This window comes from Lactuca saligna, chromosome 3, assembly GCF_052625555.1.
Source record: "Lactuca saligna cultivar CGN05327 chromosome 3, ASM5262555v1, whole genome shotgun sequence".
NCBI classification, from domain to species: Eukaryota; Viridiplantae; Streptophyta; class Magnoliopsida; order Asterales; family Asteraceae; genus Lactuca; species Lactuca saligna.
The window spans coordinates 178,510,995-178,524,568 of NC_136419.1; the positions used below are offsets into that span (position 1 = coordinate 178,510,995).

The following is a 13,574-nucleotide window of genomic DNA, read 5'->3' on the forward strand; positions in this document are numbered from 1 at the left end:
TATATAAAATGGTTTTCTCACGACATAAATATATAACATGTTAGGATAGCATACCAATTACATGTTACATGTGAGGGCACCAATAACTATTTTTAGTTTGAAAACTGAACGCCTTTATCTCTTTCTGTTGATAAAGAAAAATACTTTTTATGACCCTTCTTTTTATAAGTTTAAAACTACTTTTAGCTGAAAAAAATGAATTAAGGAGACAAAGAACCCAGCAAAACTGTACTCCTTTATCTCTCAATGATTCATCAATCTGCTGCAAAAGCAAACTTAACCCCTTGAGCTCTCTTCGTTGCTTGGTATGAATTTACATTCTTTGTTACTCTTGATCTATCACCTTTATCAGATTTTGAATCTCGGAAGCACCAAGAAAGAACAACGTAGGAAATGCTAGGATCAACTCGAGGATTCTTTCGATTAAAAATAAAACAAACATAAAAAATTACCAAATAAAACTGATTCATATTCTCAAATCTTGATCAGATGGATTCTTTCAATTAAAAAAATATCTTTAAATTTCCGCCCTCATAATCGTCGAATTTTATTTCCAAAACATCCAAATCAACATTCATTCGTGATGCCTATTGCGTGTCACCAATTTCGTGTTCTACCTGAGTCATTACCTCAGCCTTGTTCTCTTGTAGTTCGACATATTATCAAATTTTTCTCTAAAATGATCAGTAACGTTATAATCAAATTTCTTGAACCCAAACCGCAAGTCACTTTCTTTGCTTTATTTCTTTTGACCAATCGGCATAGATGTTGTTCATCTTATAGATCTATCAGCTCATCATTGATGTCGATGTGTGTCTAACCGTATGATTCTTGTGATTCTATACATCCACTAAAATTTCTTGTATGCTTCGAGCCGGAAGAAGAATTCGATTCTTCATTATGTTTCAAGTCCCTCAACTTAAAAGAAAACAATATCAAAACTTAAAAAAAAAAACGAAAATTAAAAGAAGAATAATAATATAACATAAAAAGTTATCAAAAAAAACTAATTCATATTCTCAAATCTTGATCAGACGGATTCTTTCATTGCAAATAATATCTTCAAATTTTCGTCCTCGTAATCGTTGTATTTCATTTTCAAAACCTCTAAATCAACATTCATTCGTGATGCTGATTGAATTTATGAAACTTCTTGTTCCACCCGAGTCATTACCTCCTTGTTCTCTTATAGTTGACATATCGAAAGTAACGCTATATTCGAATGTCTTGAACCCAAACCGGAAGTCGCTTTCTTTGCTTTATTTCTTCTGACCGAGCAACATAGATGTTGTTCATCTTATAGATCCATCGGTTCATCATTGATGTCGACGTGTTTCTAGCCGTATGATTCTTGTGATTGTATACGTCCACTGACATTTCTTAGATGCTTCAAACCAAAAGAAGAAGTCGGTTCTTTAGTATGTTTCCATTTTGGAAAAACCTTCAACTTTAGCCAAGGTTGGACGTAGGAGACGATTTGCGGGTTGGTGTTGATTTTTCATATAGTTCCATGGCTGCACTAAAGAGATGAAATTCATTTGACTCATTTTTGTGTAAGTTGGTGAGGCTCTTGAAATTTTCGTTGAATTTGATAATTTTCAACCTCATATCACGACATTTCGAAGTAATTTGGCTGGGATTTATGTTTTCATATCCCATTGACCCATAGAAATGGTTTGAACATTTTCCCAAAAATAAATTTTCGTTTGAGCATCTCCAATGTCGGAGTCTTACGAATAAAAAAATTATGTCGTTGCTAATTTCAATTTCCCCCCCCCCCCCCCCCTTTCGTCCAACTCACCCTTCTTATGGTTTGAGCGGTATGTAATAGAGGAATAGAAGAATGATATGACAAAAAAATAAGGTGGTGTATTGTTATATGTATAGATGTAAAATATGTTTAAAAAAAAGTTCTAAGTAATTAGCCATTGGGAAGGGCTAGTCAACACTAGTCAAATGCCAAATCCTTCCTTCTTCATTTGATTGGACGTCATACAATGTGGTGACCACCATAAGCCATCACAACCACAGACCACCAAGAGCCACCGGGGTGGTGTAAACGCTCGTAGTCACATGCCATGTGGCTACGACAGGGATTCGTGTTAACCGTTTGTAACATCCAAAAAAATCACGATAAAATTTTTCATTTTTTATTTAAATAAAATCAGTGTTTTCATAAAACCCAAGTCATAAAAATAAGTGTCAAATACAAATGTCCCGAAAACCAGAGTATCCAAAACAGGCAGAAATCAAAAATTACAGAGAATGTGTACGATCAAGCCTTTGCCTTTCCCCGATCATCTGAAGTACCTGAAACAAGAAGTCCACAACTGTAAACCCAAGCTTAGTGAGTTTCCCAAAATACCCAAAACATTGGAAATACAATGGCAATGCATGCATATAGGGTTTGTTGTCCATAGTCTCAACTTAACCCATCAGGGTTTGTAGGTCCACCGTACGAGGTAGGACCTCAACCCAACCATTCGGGCATGTTGGCTTCCCGCCTCAACCCAACCATCCAAATATGTTGACATGTGCAACTAACAATTAATTATATAATCGTCCTACATCAGGGACATAACACAACGAATGAGCCAGCTTTGGTGCCTTCGATCCAAAGGCATAGTGAGAAAACTCACCTCAAACCAAGATGATAACTAAAAAGAACGAAACTTAGTGAGAAAACTCACCTCAAACCAAGATGATAGCTGAAAAGAATGAAACTCTGAATGTGAACTCTACAGATCACTTATACAACAAAAGAAAGGACCATACCTCAAACCATAATCCAAATACCACCCAAATTACCCTAAAAGACCTAAAGTCAAACTTGGTCAAAGTCAACGGTCAACAGTCAAAGTCAAAAAGTCAAAAGTCCACAATAGGATGAGTATGCCTTGTCTGGCGTAGATTCCCATCCCCAATTACGGGGTTCAAACATGGTATGCACTGTATACCTCTAGGTACGCCCTATGTACTCATTCAGATCCTAATTTCCTTATTAAGTGCTTATTCCCTTTAGCCTTACATCCAAATCTCAGATCTAACCCCATATAACCTCCTGAATCATAAAGTTTCTAACTTTATGACTTTGCATGGCTAGAAAGTTTCCAAATCTAAAACCCAAATTTATTACAGGATTCTAATCCCTATAAGTCATGTATGGATGAAAGGAAAGGATCAAGATCATATTTTTATGACTCTATGTACTTCAAAATGTCTGAAAATGCTACTGATAAGCTCTGGAGTAGCTCATACTCAACTAGACCAAGATTATGGGACCAAAATGCACAAAAACCTTAGAAATAACAAGATCTAGTAAAATATTTATCAAGTTCAGAACTTTATACCTTCTGGAGTTTGATAAGGAGATGTAAGCTCCAGATCCAAAAGGCTTGAAACTTCTCAAGTGCTTTCCAAGAGCTTCCTTCCTTCAAAGATGAGCATAAAACACTAAAAAGGCTCAAAACTTCACAAATAGAGATTAGGGTTTGCAAGGCATCATTTGGGAGGATGGAGGCTAAAGGTGGAAGGTTTTACAAGAGTTAAGGTTATTTAAATAGGGCTCAACTATGCCCCGTGTAGTTCATCATTCGTCCTTCTACGCAATGCATAGAGTCAATCTACTCCCTGCGTAGAATTAAAGTTCACAACAAAAATTAACAATTAAAGAGGGGATTTTTACCTGAAATAACCAGGTGTTACACCATTACGGATGACCTTAGCTTGATTAGGTTTCCACCCTACCAACCTCGGGAACATAGCTTATTCATGGTTTTCTAAATGTAACTATTATTTGTGTTGCTTTATTTTTAGCATTCAAATATTGTTTTCTTCCTATTAATGGAGTAGATTTAGAAAAAGGAAATCAAGGATTTTGATAAACATTATTGATTACCTATGTACATTATGTATCCTTAGGTGACAAGAATGTAATTTCGAGCAATAAAGGGAAGGGTTTAATGTATTAGTTGATGCAATAAGAGTAGAAAGGAATGACAGTCTGTTTCTATATAAATAAATATTTTTTAGAAGACTTATATTTGTGAAAATACTTTTTATAAAACTTATAATTGTCTAACAGTATAATTTAATTTAGCACCTATGAATTGTAGCTATAAATACATAAGTTATAGAAGCAAAGAAAAAAACATTTTGAACTAAAACTACGAATACATAAGTTATAGAAGAAAATAAAAGGTTTTGAGGTCACCCAACCCAACTAAAATTATACGTTTTGGTATATAATGTGACATCCTCAATTTCCAGGCCAAAAAAGACCAATTTATTTATCTTCATTTGAAAATCATAGTATATTTTTAAAGAAATATATTGCGGAATTTGTTTTTGATAAATAATTTATCAAAACATTTTCAAATAAATTTATTATATTAAAAACCTCGGGATATCATGGTTAATACAGATCAAAAGCATAAACATAAACGACATAGGCCTTATTATATCTATTTGTTCTAGTGGCTTATAATCCATTGATCTCTCATCATATCATCACTCTTGTGCTCTCTTTCCAGTACTTGCATACGAGAAAACTGGGAGCCTGGTGAGCACATTGGTTTTTCAACCCATCATAGTTAAATTCATTAATTTCATCAAATCAATCAACCCGATTACTTGTTCCCATTATACTCACTTTACGTCCCTAAAGCATCTATTATATGGGACCTAACCTAAGGATTTTCATTGGGATGACAACACTGCTTTGGGGGTTTCTCAAAAATTTATGTCAAATAAGGCAACCATGAGGGGATGGAGTACACCTGGTGAACACATAGTTCAAATAAACACCTACAGGTTGTGAGCCTACCAACGTTCCACTAAACTGTCTAGAATAGTCTGTGGTCGTCATCTATACTCCATTAGATGACTGGATCATCATAAACATCGAGGCCTCTCATCATTTTATTTCATCATTCAACAACTATTTCATCTACCCATGTTTTACCCAACATAATTGTAGATATAAAATACATATATAGTTTAAAACATGTATAAAACGTTCATCCAACATAGATATCGAGAACACAAATAATATGCACACGTAACACATAATTTATATTATGTACTTCATATCTATGTGTAAGATGAAAGTAACTATGCATTCCTTTACTAGCATGATTTGATAGAATCTAACTAGAAACGATCAGCGGTTCGTGATCATCGGGCTTGGGATAAGGAAGGCCTTCAGCAAACGAGAGAAATAAAGAAGGTTTGGTGTAAGGAATGAAAGAGTATAACTTGTTATTTATAGGATGTTTTGGGCCCTCTCACGTCGTGATCCATGACTGTATCATCTCGTAGACTTGCCATTTGCGTTTCTAGCTTCGAAAGGTGTCCGGATGACTTCTCACGTCGTGACTATGATATGCTCACGTCATGAGCTTCCATGAGTCACCCTGTAGTATTCCCAGGTGTTTTCTAACCTCGATTAGTGTCGTGGAGCACTCTCATGTCATGAGAATACATGATCACACCGTGAGCTCTGACAAATTAGGTTTTCTGCCACGTGTCACACTCTTAGACAGCTACATCTTCGGAAGGTCATAACTTTTGCATACGATCTCCGTTTTTGACGTTCTTTATATCCACACGTAGGTGGAGACGTAATCTACAACTTTCATTTACATCATTAAGGCTAAAAAGTAATTTATCATAAACTCACTTTTTATGATTCCTAGTGTCGTGCCAACTTTGTAGTGAAAGTTTGACAAGTCATAACTTCTTCATTATAACTCGGATTTCGGCGTTCTGTATATCTTGAGAATCCTTGTCCCGACCAATAAAACTTTCTTCATAGATATTAGGTTTATCTATTATTTTATTTTTGACACTTATTTTTATTATTTACTTATTACATCTTATAAATAAGTGTAAGGCACATAAAATCATTTAATTCACATAATATTAAAATAATTTCTTTTTATTACTTCAAAGTAGGTTATAATTGTTGACATTAACTATTATATAATTATACTAATACTTAGCATAGAAACATGAACGTTACATATAATTAATTCAAAAGAAAGATTATGAAACAATATCATCAATGATAGATGGTTTTTTAGGTTTATTCGTTCCAAAAACAATGTTGCTATGAATTTTCCACATTGCCCAAATGGTAGTGATTATGACTACATTGATACATTTTCTTTGTTTCAATTTAAATGCACATTATCATACCACTTGATCTACTTATCAATCAACAAGAGCATTGAATGTCCCACCATCTACCAATAAGACATCACATTTCCATAAACCCCCAATAAGATATAAAAAGTGGTCCATCATCTCCACAACTAAGTCACAATGGGACACAATATAAATCCAAATCAATCCTTTTATCCGTAAGGTTACCGCAAGTAGCAATCCAACTTAAGGTAACCCTCGATAATACAATATTCAACTTGATAGGGATATAGTTATTCCATCTCGTTGACACTTCACTAGTAATTGGGGTACCACTATCAACTATCAAGACAAGCTCTAGCGTACGAAACCAGAAACTCCATAGGTGAATCAAGAGACCACGCAAATCGATCCTTATGTTAGTAAACAAAAATTTCTTCAATAGCATATCCAACTCAGCTTATTGAGTTTCCTCACCCCACACTACTAGAAAAAATAGCCTTTTACAATGTACAATTAATGACACACACTGATAGAGGACGCGCATTTGTGCATGCCCTAAAAATTAATGTCAGTTTTCCAAAATTTGAAGGATAGAGGACACACATATTTGTGTGCCCTAAAATTAGTGTTAGAAAAGAAAAACAAAAGATATACGGAGAGCACCTATCAAAAAATGTGTGTCGTGTAATTGTGTCACTTAATTTTTTTAAGGAAACATGCGTTTTTAGGGGGATAAATCCAAAAGATTAACCCCCACCTATTCCTATTCATCCCAAAAATTCCCCGCCGCTTCGATTTAGGGCCTTCGTCTTCATCCACAGCTTCCTCAATTCCTCGATCTATCACCTCCACCAAAAACCTAATTCTCGGTTCCAACAAGTTCTTACAATCTTAATTCGACCCTAATAAGATGAGGATTTAGGGTTCTTACCTCCCAGTTATCAATTTGAGTCGATGATTTAGGGTTCCTAAATTCGACCCTAATTTTTTCTATCTCAATCTCATATTTCCATCTCATCATGTAAGGGGCGACGAACACACGATTTCTTTGCATATTTTGGTCTTCACTAAGATCTGGTTTCCATGTAAGCTTTATGTTTCAAGCCCAAACCATCCTTACACGATGTCATCAACTTTTCTTACTTACGCATCTACACTCATTGGTTCTTTGTCTAGAAGCACCACTCCCGAACCTCAAATCGTGGCTAGGTTAACTAACCCTCGCATTCCTGCTGCCGGAGGTAGGGTTAACTCTGCTCCATCTGAACATTCCGACCTAGCAGCAGGCATGATTCTATCAGTAGATGGTCTGATAAATCAAGAAAACGAGATTGATGAGCAGAACACCCATATCAAACATCCATACTTGACCAACAAAGGTTTTTATCAATTTTAATGCTAGGGTACATCTATCTTCTCATCTTCTCATCTTTTACATATCACTTTTAAGCCTAATACTTTCAGTTTCTAGATTACATATGCAGAGGAGCTGTAGGCAGCAACCTAGTATCATGCTGTAACGCCTAATTATGAGTCTTAGTGATAAATCAAGGATGTGAGATAGTCATCCATACACGAATGGATCTTAGTTTCAAATGACTGGGTAAGGTGTAAATTATATAAAAAGAATAAGATGTTCGATTCACCCTTCTCCAAATTCTTCTCTCTAATATCTATATAACTAAGTCACATACCATTATCTTAGAATCATGAGTAAGGTGTTTGACTGAAACTTTGGATGAGATGGTATCAAGTGGTATTCTTGGTCCTGAGCTTTCTATTCAAGTTCTTGTTAAGTTTGATAAGGTCTCTTAACTCTTCAGAGCTTCTTCTTATTCTTCTTCTTTTTTAACTATATGTTAATTCAGTGTGAATGTAGTATGTGTTTTAATGATTATTTAATATGTGAGATCTCATTATCTCTTCATGTTTCATTGATTGTAGTTAATGGCTGAAGCTCTGGACAATCAGGTTAAGACCAAGGTCTTTATTAAAGTAAATAATTTTCATCTCTTTAATTCTAGTGTGGAGAGAAAATGTCCATTATACTCTTTACATTCAAGTTAACAAATTTCATAATATCCTCAATCTAAACATGAGATAAGTTACATAAGGTAAAGAGTTAATGTCTTGATACATTCAGTTTTAGGCTTTGGCTTAAGCATGTAAGAGTTAAATGATGATTATACCCTTGGTGTATGGATGCTGATGATTTGATTTATATAATGATAGGGGAATTTGCACATGTACAAATTCTATGACAATGTGTGGACATTCATTCTTCTAGGTTCTGTATTTTCATACTTCCTTTCTCAAAGTATATCTATTGTTTTTTTTTTCATATACCATTAATACGTTTTGGATTCAGTTGTTTATTGTTATTATTTTGCATTTTCCTTCAGGTCCTTCGGATCATACAACCTGTGTGGTGATGAAATGTAGACGCTACCTTAACACCAATTTAGAGTTTTTTGGAGAAAGAAAATGAGAAAGATGCATCTGTGAAGGGAAAATCTCGTTTGGGAATTGTAAGTGTTTTTGCTTAAATACGATTTGATTGTTTTGCTTGAGTTAACATGTTTATTGTGAATGTTATACCAGATTGTTCATCAGAAAGCTGCAACAGCTATGTGCTTGACTACAGTCAAGAATGAAGATAAGATGGAGTTCAGCAGAATCTTGGAAGCCATCAAGGTATTTGTTTTTTTTATAAAATTTATTTATTTAAAGATTTTATGGAAAATTTTATGTTTGATTCTGATATGATGAATGAATTTATGTTGTTTGTTTCAGGAAAATTTCAATGATAAGTATAATGAGTACAGAAAGAAGTGGGGTGGTGGGATAATGGGGTCAAAATCACAGGCTAAAACCAAAGCAAAAGAGAGGGTTCTTGTTAAGGAGGCTGCTCAGAGATTGACATAAATACCCTTCATTATCTTGGAAGCTTTGTGTTTAGTACCTCTTAAGTTATATATTTTCAAAGGTAAGATACATGAGTTTGATTATGTGACAATTTTATTCAATATTGGCTGGTTTTGTTGGTATGGAGAGGGGTATTTCTATCTTTAATGAATCCATATCATATGATGCAAATTATTAGGTTGATATTTTTTTATTTTTTTTATGTTATAAAATTTCACTTATAATGGATCCATACCATTGGTGTAGTATGTAAATTATTTATTAACAAATAAACAAATCAATATGAAAACCTCTCAAATATAAGTAAAATTTTGGTTGATATTTGTTTGTTTTTTTCTTGTTTTCAGGGAGTGGGTTAGCTGGAATGTTGGTTGGCCTTTTGTTTTTTTGTTAATCGTTACTAAAAGGAAAAAAAATCAAATTTTAATTTTGATTTATTTGATGTCTCGTGTCTTGTAGGTTCATGGTGGGAAAAGGGGAAAACAAACATAGACAAATTCCCTTTGATTAAAATCATTTTTAATTTGATGTGAAATAGGTTGCTTTGGCAAAACAGAGAGTTGATGAGTACTTATATACTCAGATGATGCAGGAAACTGGTGGTCAACAGTCCATGTAAGTTTCTTTATTTGTAACATCTTATATTCAAGAAATAGCAATGTACTTTCCATAAAAAAAATATAAGCTATATTCTTTGAAAATTTTGCTAGATTGGTAGGTTTAAAAGTAGAATGTCCTAATAAGAATTAATTTTAAAAGTAGAATGAAAATGAGAAGTGATTTTGTGTTGTGTTTACAGGGTTGATGAAAGCAAATAGCTCTGGAGATAGAAGAGGAAAAGAAAGCTCAAGCTGAAAGAGATAAGATGCTGCAAATGCAAGTGTTGCATTCTTCATTTCAATTGTTAGTATGAAACACAGAGTAGATTAGATGAATGCAAATTTATATATTGTAAGAAATAGAATTGTATGACATTAAATTTTATGCAATGGATTGTATTTTTTGTATATGGTATTTTATTTCTATTATGAGACATTAAATGCAAACTTAATTTAAAAATTAGTAAATATATAAATAGATTTGTTAAACATTTAGATTTACAATACGCAAAAATGTGTGTCATCTTCATTTATGACATGACATTTCTTGACAGGGGTTTTAATGATACGCATTGCGTGTCATAAATGTGCATTGTAAATGTGCGTTGTCTCTCGTTATGACATGGCCTTCCTTGACGTGCATTTGCGCGTCGTCTGAACGTCTTACGACACACATTGTGCGTCATAAAATATTGTTTTTCTAGTAGTGCCAGCATGCGACAACTTACACAAAATCCAAAGCTGAGAACCCAAACTAATCTGATTGGCGACAATAATATCTTGCTTTACCTGTAAACCGAAACTCTTGAGAATTTTTGCTCAAGCGGAGATGAACCAATAAAAATATCAAACCAAAATTTGGTGTGTTTACCATTTCCACTTGAATATATGTAATTATAAATAATTTGATCTACTTTAATAGATGTAAGACTAATCTTCATAAATGATCCATGTGGTTCGGAATATCAATATTACATGAATTAAAAAAATATGACTTATTTACCCTTTTTACACAACACTTAAGGATTTACACACGGTTGCACGAAATCAAACCATGATCAATAGAGTCGTCGAAGTTGGCACACTCCGACATGATATAAAGTGAAGATCGATAGAGTCATGTGCCGAACAGGCACACAAGTTCGAGGCGTCTCGGGTTTCGTCCTATGTATCACTACCACGGATACTTGGACCGGTAGAGTCGACGCGGAACTATAGAGAGGTCTAAGTGTTTCCGAATAGAGTATCTTTTCATGAACGGATTTTCACAAGGCATTTCTATAATTGCCTCACATATACTAGTCACGTATATTTAAGGTGGGGAGAACTGTTGACTGAGCGACCCCGCCCTAAATCCACAACCAAACGAGGAACAGGAGATGAGGCGGCATTCGCTCACTCTAGGTCTGTCCATCTTAAATATACATGGCCGTAACGTATATGTTTAGCCACTATAGTTTTACCTAATGAATTTTAAATTTTATAACAGTGCTGCGACTTTCGCCTTACTGGAAAGAATTTGCATTTGAATTAGTCTTTTATTGTTCTTAGTTCAGTTATCCGAGGTCGAGAGACGTACCAAAATCTAATGAGTTCCTTGCCGCTTCTCCCTAAGCAGTAGTGTCAAGTTTCTTCTATGTCTTTGTCTTTCCCTTCGGTTGGGCAGTCCTTCTTGAAGTATCCAAACTCACCACATAGGCGGCAAACCTGTGTGGTTGCCGCATTGGCGATTGATGCAATACGTTCCACCGGAGTTCTGCATACACGAGCAGTATGCCCCTTCATGTGGCACCTAGCACAATAGAGTTCCCGGCAGGCACCATGATGATGGTAGTTGCACTTGCTGCAGTGGGGAAGGTCTCCTAGATACGGTCTTCTTGGTGTCGGGAGGGAAGGTTTGACAGGGGTACAGACTGCCTCAGCTCATTGTCCTTCGGAAGGTCCTTGAGCCGAGGTACTTCCCTCCTCTATCTTGAGTTTTCTCTTTAGTGGGTTCGGTTGAGGTTCTTGGGTGGTTGAGTATGGAAGTGTGGGTTGGTGTTGTCCATTGTCAGGATTGGAATTTCCAACGGGCACCTTGCTAACATTGGCGTTGTTAGCATTTAGGTGAGCCATGACAGCTGCTACGGCTGTGGAGACTGCAGCTTGGAACGTAGCTTCATCAAATAAGAGAGTAGGTTTCTTGCTTGTGGATTGGTTACGCTTCTTCGGTGGCATGGTTTTCCTACACGGAAAGGAATACAAGGTAATGAGAGATGATGGTTAACCCTGGACATTTTTGTCCTAATCGCATTAGGCATAAATTTTTCCCGTGCCTCGGGTATTGTTTGTCTGAGTGTCGACCTACATCCCTATGATGTAGTCCTGGTAATCGAAGTGGGTGTATGAATATCATAAAAAGGGCCATAAGATGCGAGTCGTTCCTACTAAGTTACCTTTATACTGAGAAAGGTTTCACTCTCCGGTCTGGAGAGATTTGAGAACAGTTCGGAACGAAGCTGCGGAAAGAGAGGCTCATGAGGGCTTATGGCTAAATAACCTCACAGAGGTGTGGGGATCCGCTCTAAGCGCATTACTGGCAACGGGAACAAGGCGATTTACCTAAGACATAGCGTGAGCAGTGTAACCACTAACTTACTAAATTGTATTATTTATGGGTGTGTTAGCGTGACGAACACGAGGAAAAGCCAATTTCCAGGTCCCATGTCCTGGCTCTCTCGGTCTGCCTCGTATCTTTGACTGGAATCGGCATTGGTTTCCTTCGGGTAGTTTCCTAGGATTCTCTTCTAGTATGGACATATTGAATTTCTACTCCGCCTTTCTTCTAATTCCAACTATGGGTGTCATCACTTCATGATAGATGACTGGGAATCTCAAAAGTTTAGGCGAATTCCCCACCGATGTCCCTAAAAGAATATGGGCACTTGGTGCTGTTGGATTAGTGTCTAAGTCCATAACTGTTTTGGTATGTACTTGACCCGATTATGAGCATGGTCCTTTTGGGTTGCCTTCACCATAGCAATATGTAGGATAATTTAAGAAGAGAAAGGTTTAAATATGATTTATTAATATATATGAGAATAATATATTAAAGGAGAAATCATATTGTTTAATTAATATTGGTCAAGAATTAATTAAGAATTAATTTTGTGGCTAAAAGAGATTAATTAAATTTAAGGGACTGAAGTTGTAATTATAAGATAATTATAATTGGGCTATGGATCACCTAATAATATATAGGTTGAACGAATTCTATGGGAAGCCCATTAGAAATCGTCCAAGGGATATGTTTAAGGAGTCCATGGGCTGCTTAGGGCCTAAGCAGTCAGATTAGGGTTTCCTAGTTGTAAACCCTAATAGCCTACATGTATAAAAGGGACCCTTAAGCCCCAAAAACGTGGACAACACTTCCATTAGGGTTTCCAGCCGTTTTTGTTGCCTCCTTTTCTTCTCCTCTTCATCCAAGTTGCATATGGTGTTTGTGACTCCATTAGAGGTACTACACTTGTGGTACTTGCTTTCAAGAGCTAACGAAATTCAAGAAACTAGTTGTTATTGCTATATAACAACAAAAGGTATGTATTCTAGCTTTATGTATGAATTTCGAAAATTATAGTAGCATGCCAGGTTTCTTTTTGTATTCATAAAGCTGTATAACTAATAGTGAAAACATAGATCCAATACTAGGGTTGCATGCACACATAGGATTGTTTGTATAAAACTCATCAGTGGTATCAGAGCCATTGGTTTTTGTTTTCAATTAGCTTTTATTCAAATTTGTGAACTTGACATATTAGGGTTTATGGCTAATAAACCCTAAAGGCTAGGTAATTTTCGCAATTAGGGTTGCAAAACCCTAGATGGCGATTTTTGCTAGGGTTTCCCAAATCCTTTCCTTAGCCT

The 13,574-nt window shown here is 35.6% G+C and overlaps 1 protein-coding gene across 1 annotated transcript; it reads left to right on the top strand.

Moving 5' to 3' along the window:
- Nucleotides 1-7,890: 7,890 nt before the first annotated feature.
- Nucleotides 7,891-9,072, top strand: LOC145036205 (large ribosomal subunit protein eL8y-like). The gene is made up of 6 exons (XM_078984668.1): nt 7,891-7,953; nt 8,092-8,142; nt 8,380-8,439; nt 8,613-8,675; nt 8,749-8,841; nt 8,941-9,072. The coding sequence occupies exons 1-6, from the start codon at nt 7,891-7,893 to the stop codon at nt 9,070-9,072; spliced, it is 462 nt and encodes a 153-aa protein (XP_078840794.1).
- The last annotated feature ends 4,502 nt before the right edge of the window (nt 9,073-13,574 follow it).

What these genes read in the sequence shown, in the direction of transcription:
- LOC145036205 (XM_078984668.1), top strand. Translation starts at nt 7,891, where the DNA reads ATGGTATCAAGTGGTATTCTTGGTCCTGAGCTTTCTATTCAAGTTCTT. An exon ending in TTCTTGTTAAGTTTGATAAG is followed by an intron (nt 7,954 to 8,091) that starts GTCTCTTAACTC and finishes CATTGATTGTAG; the next exon opens with TTAATGGCTGAAGCTCTGGA. An exon ending in GAAAATCTCGTTTGGGAATT is followed by an intron (nt 8,676 to 8,748) that starts GTAAGTGTTTTT and finishes ATGTTATACCAG; the next exon opens with ATTGTTCATCAGAAAGCTGC.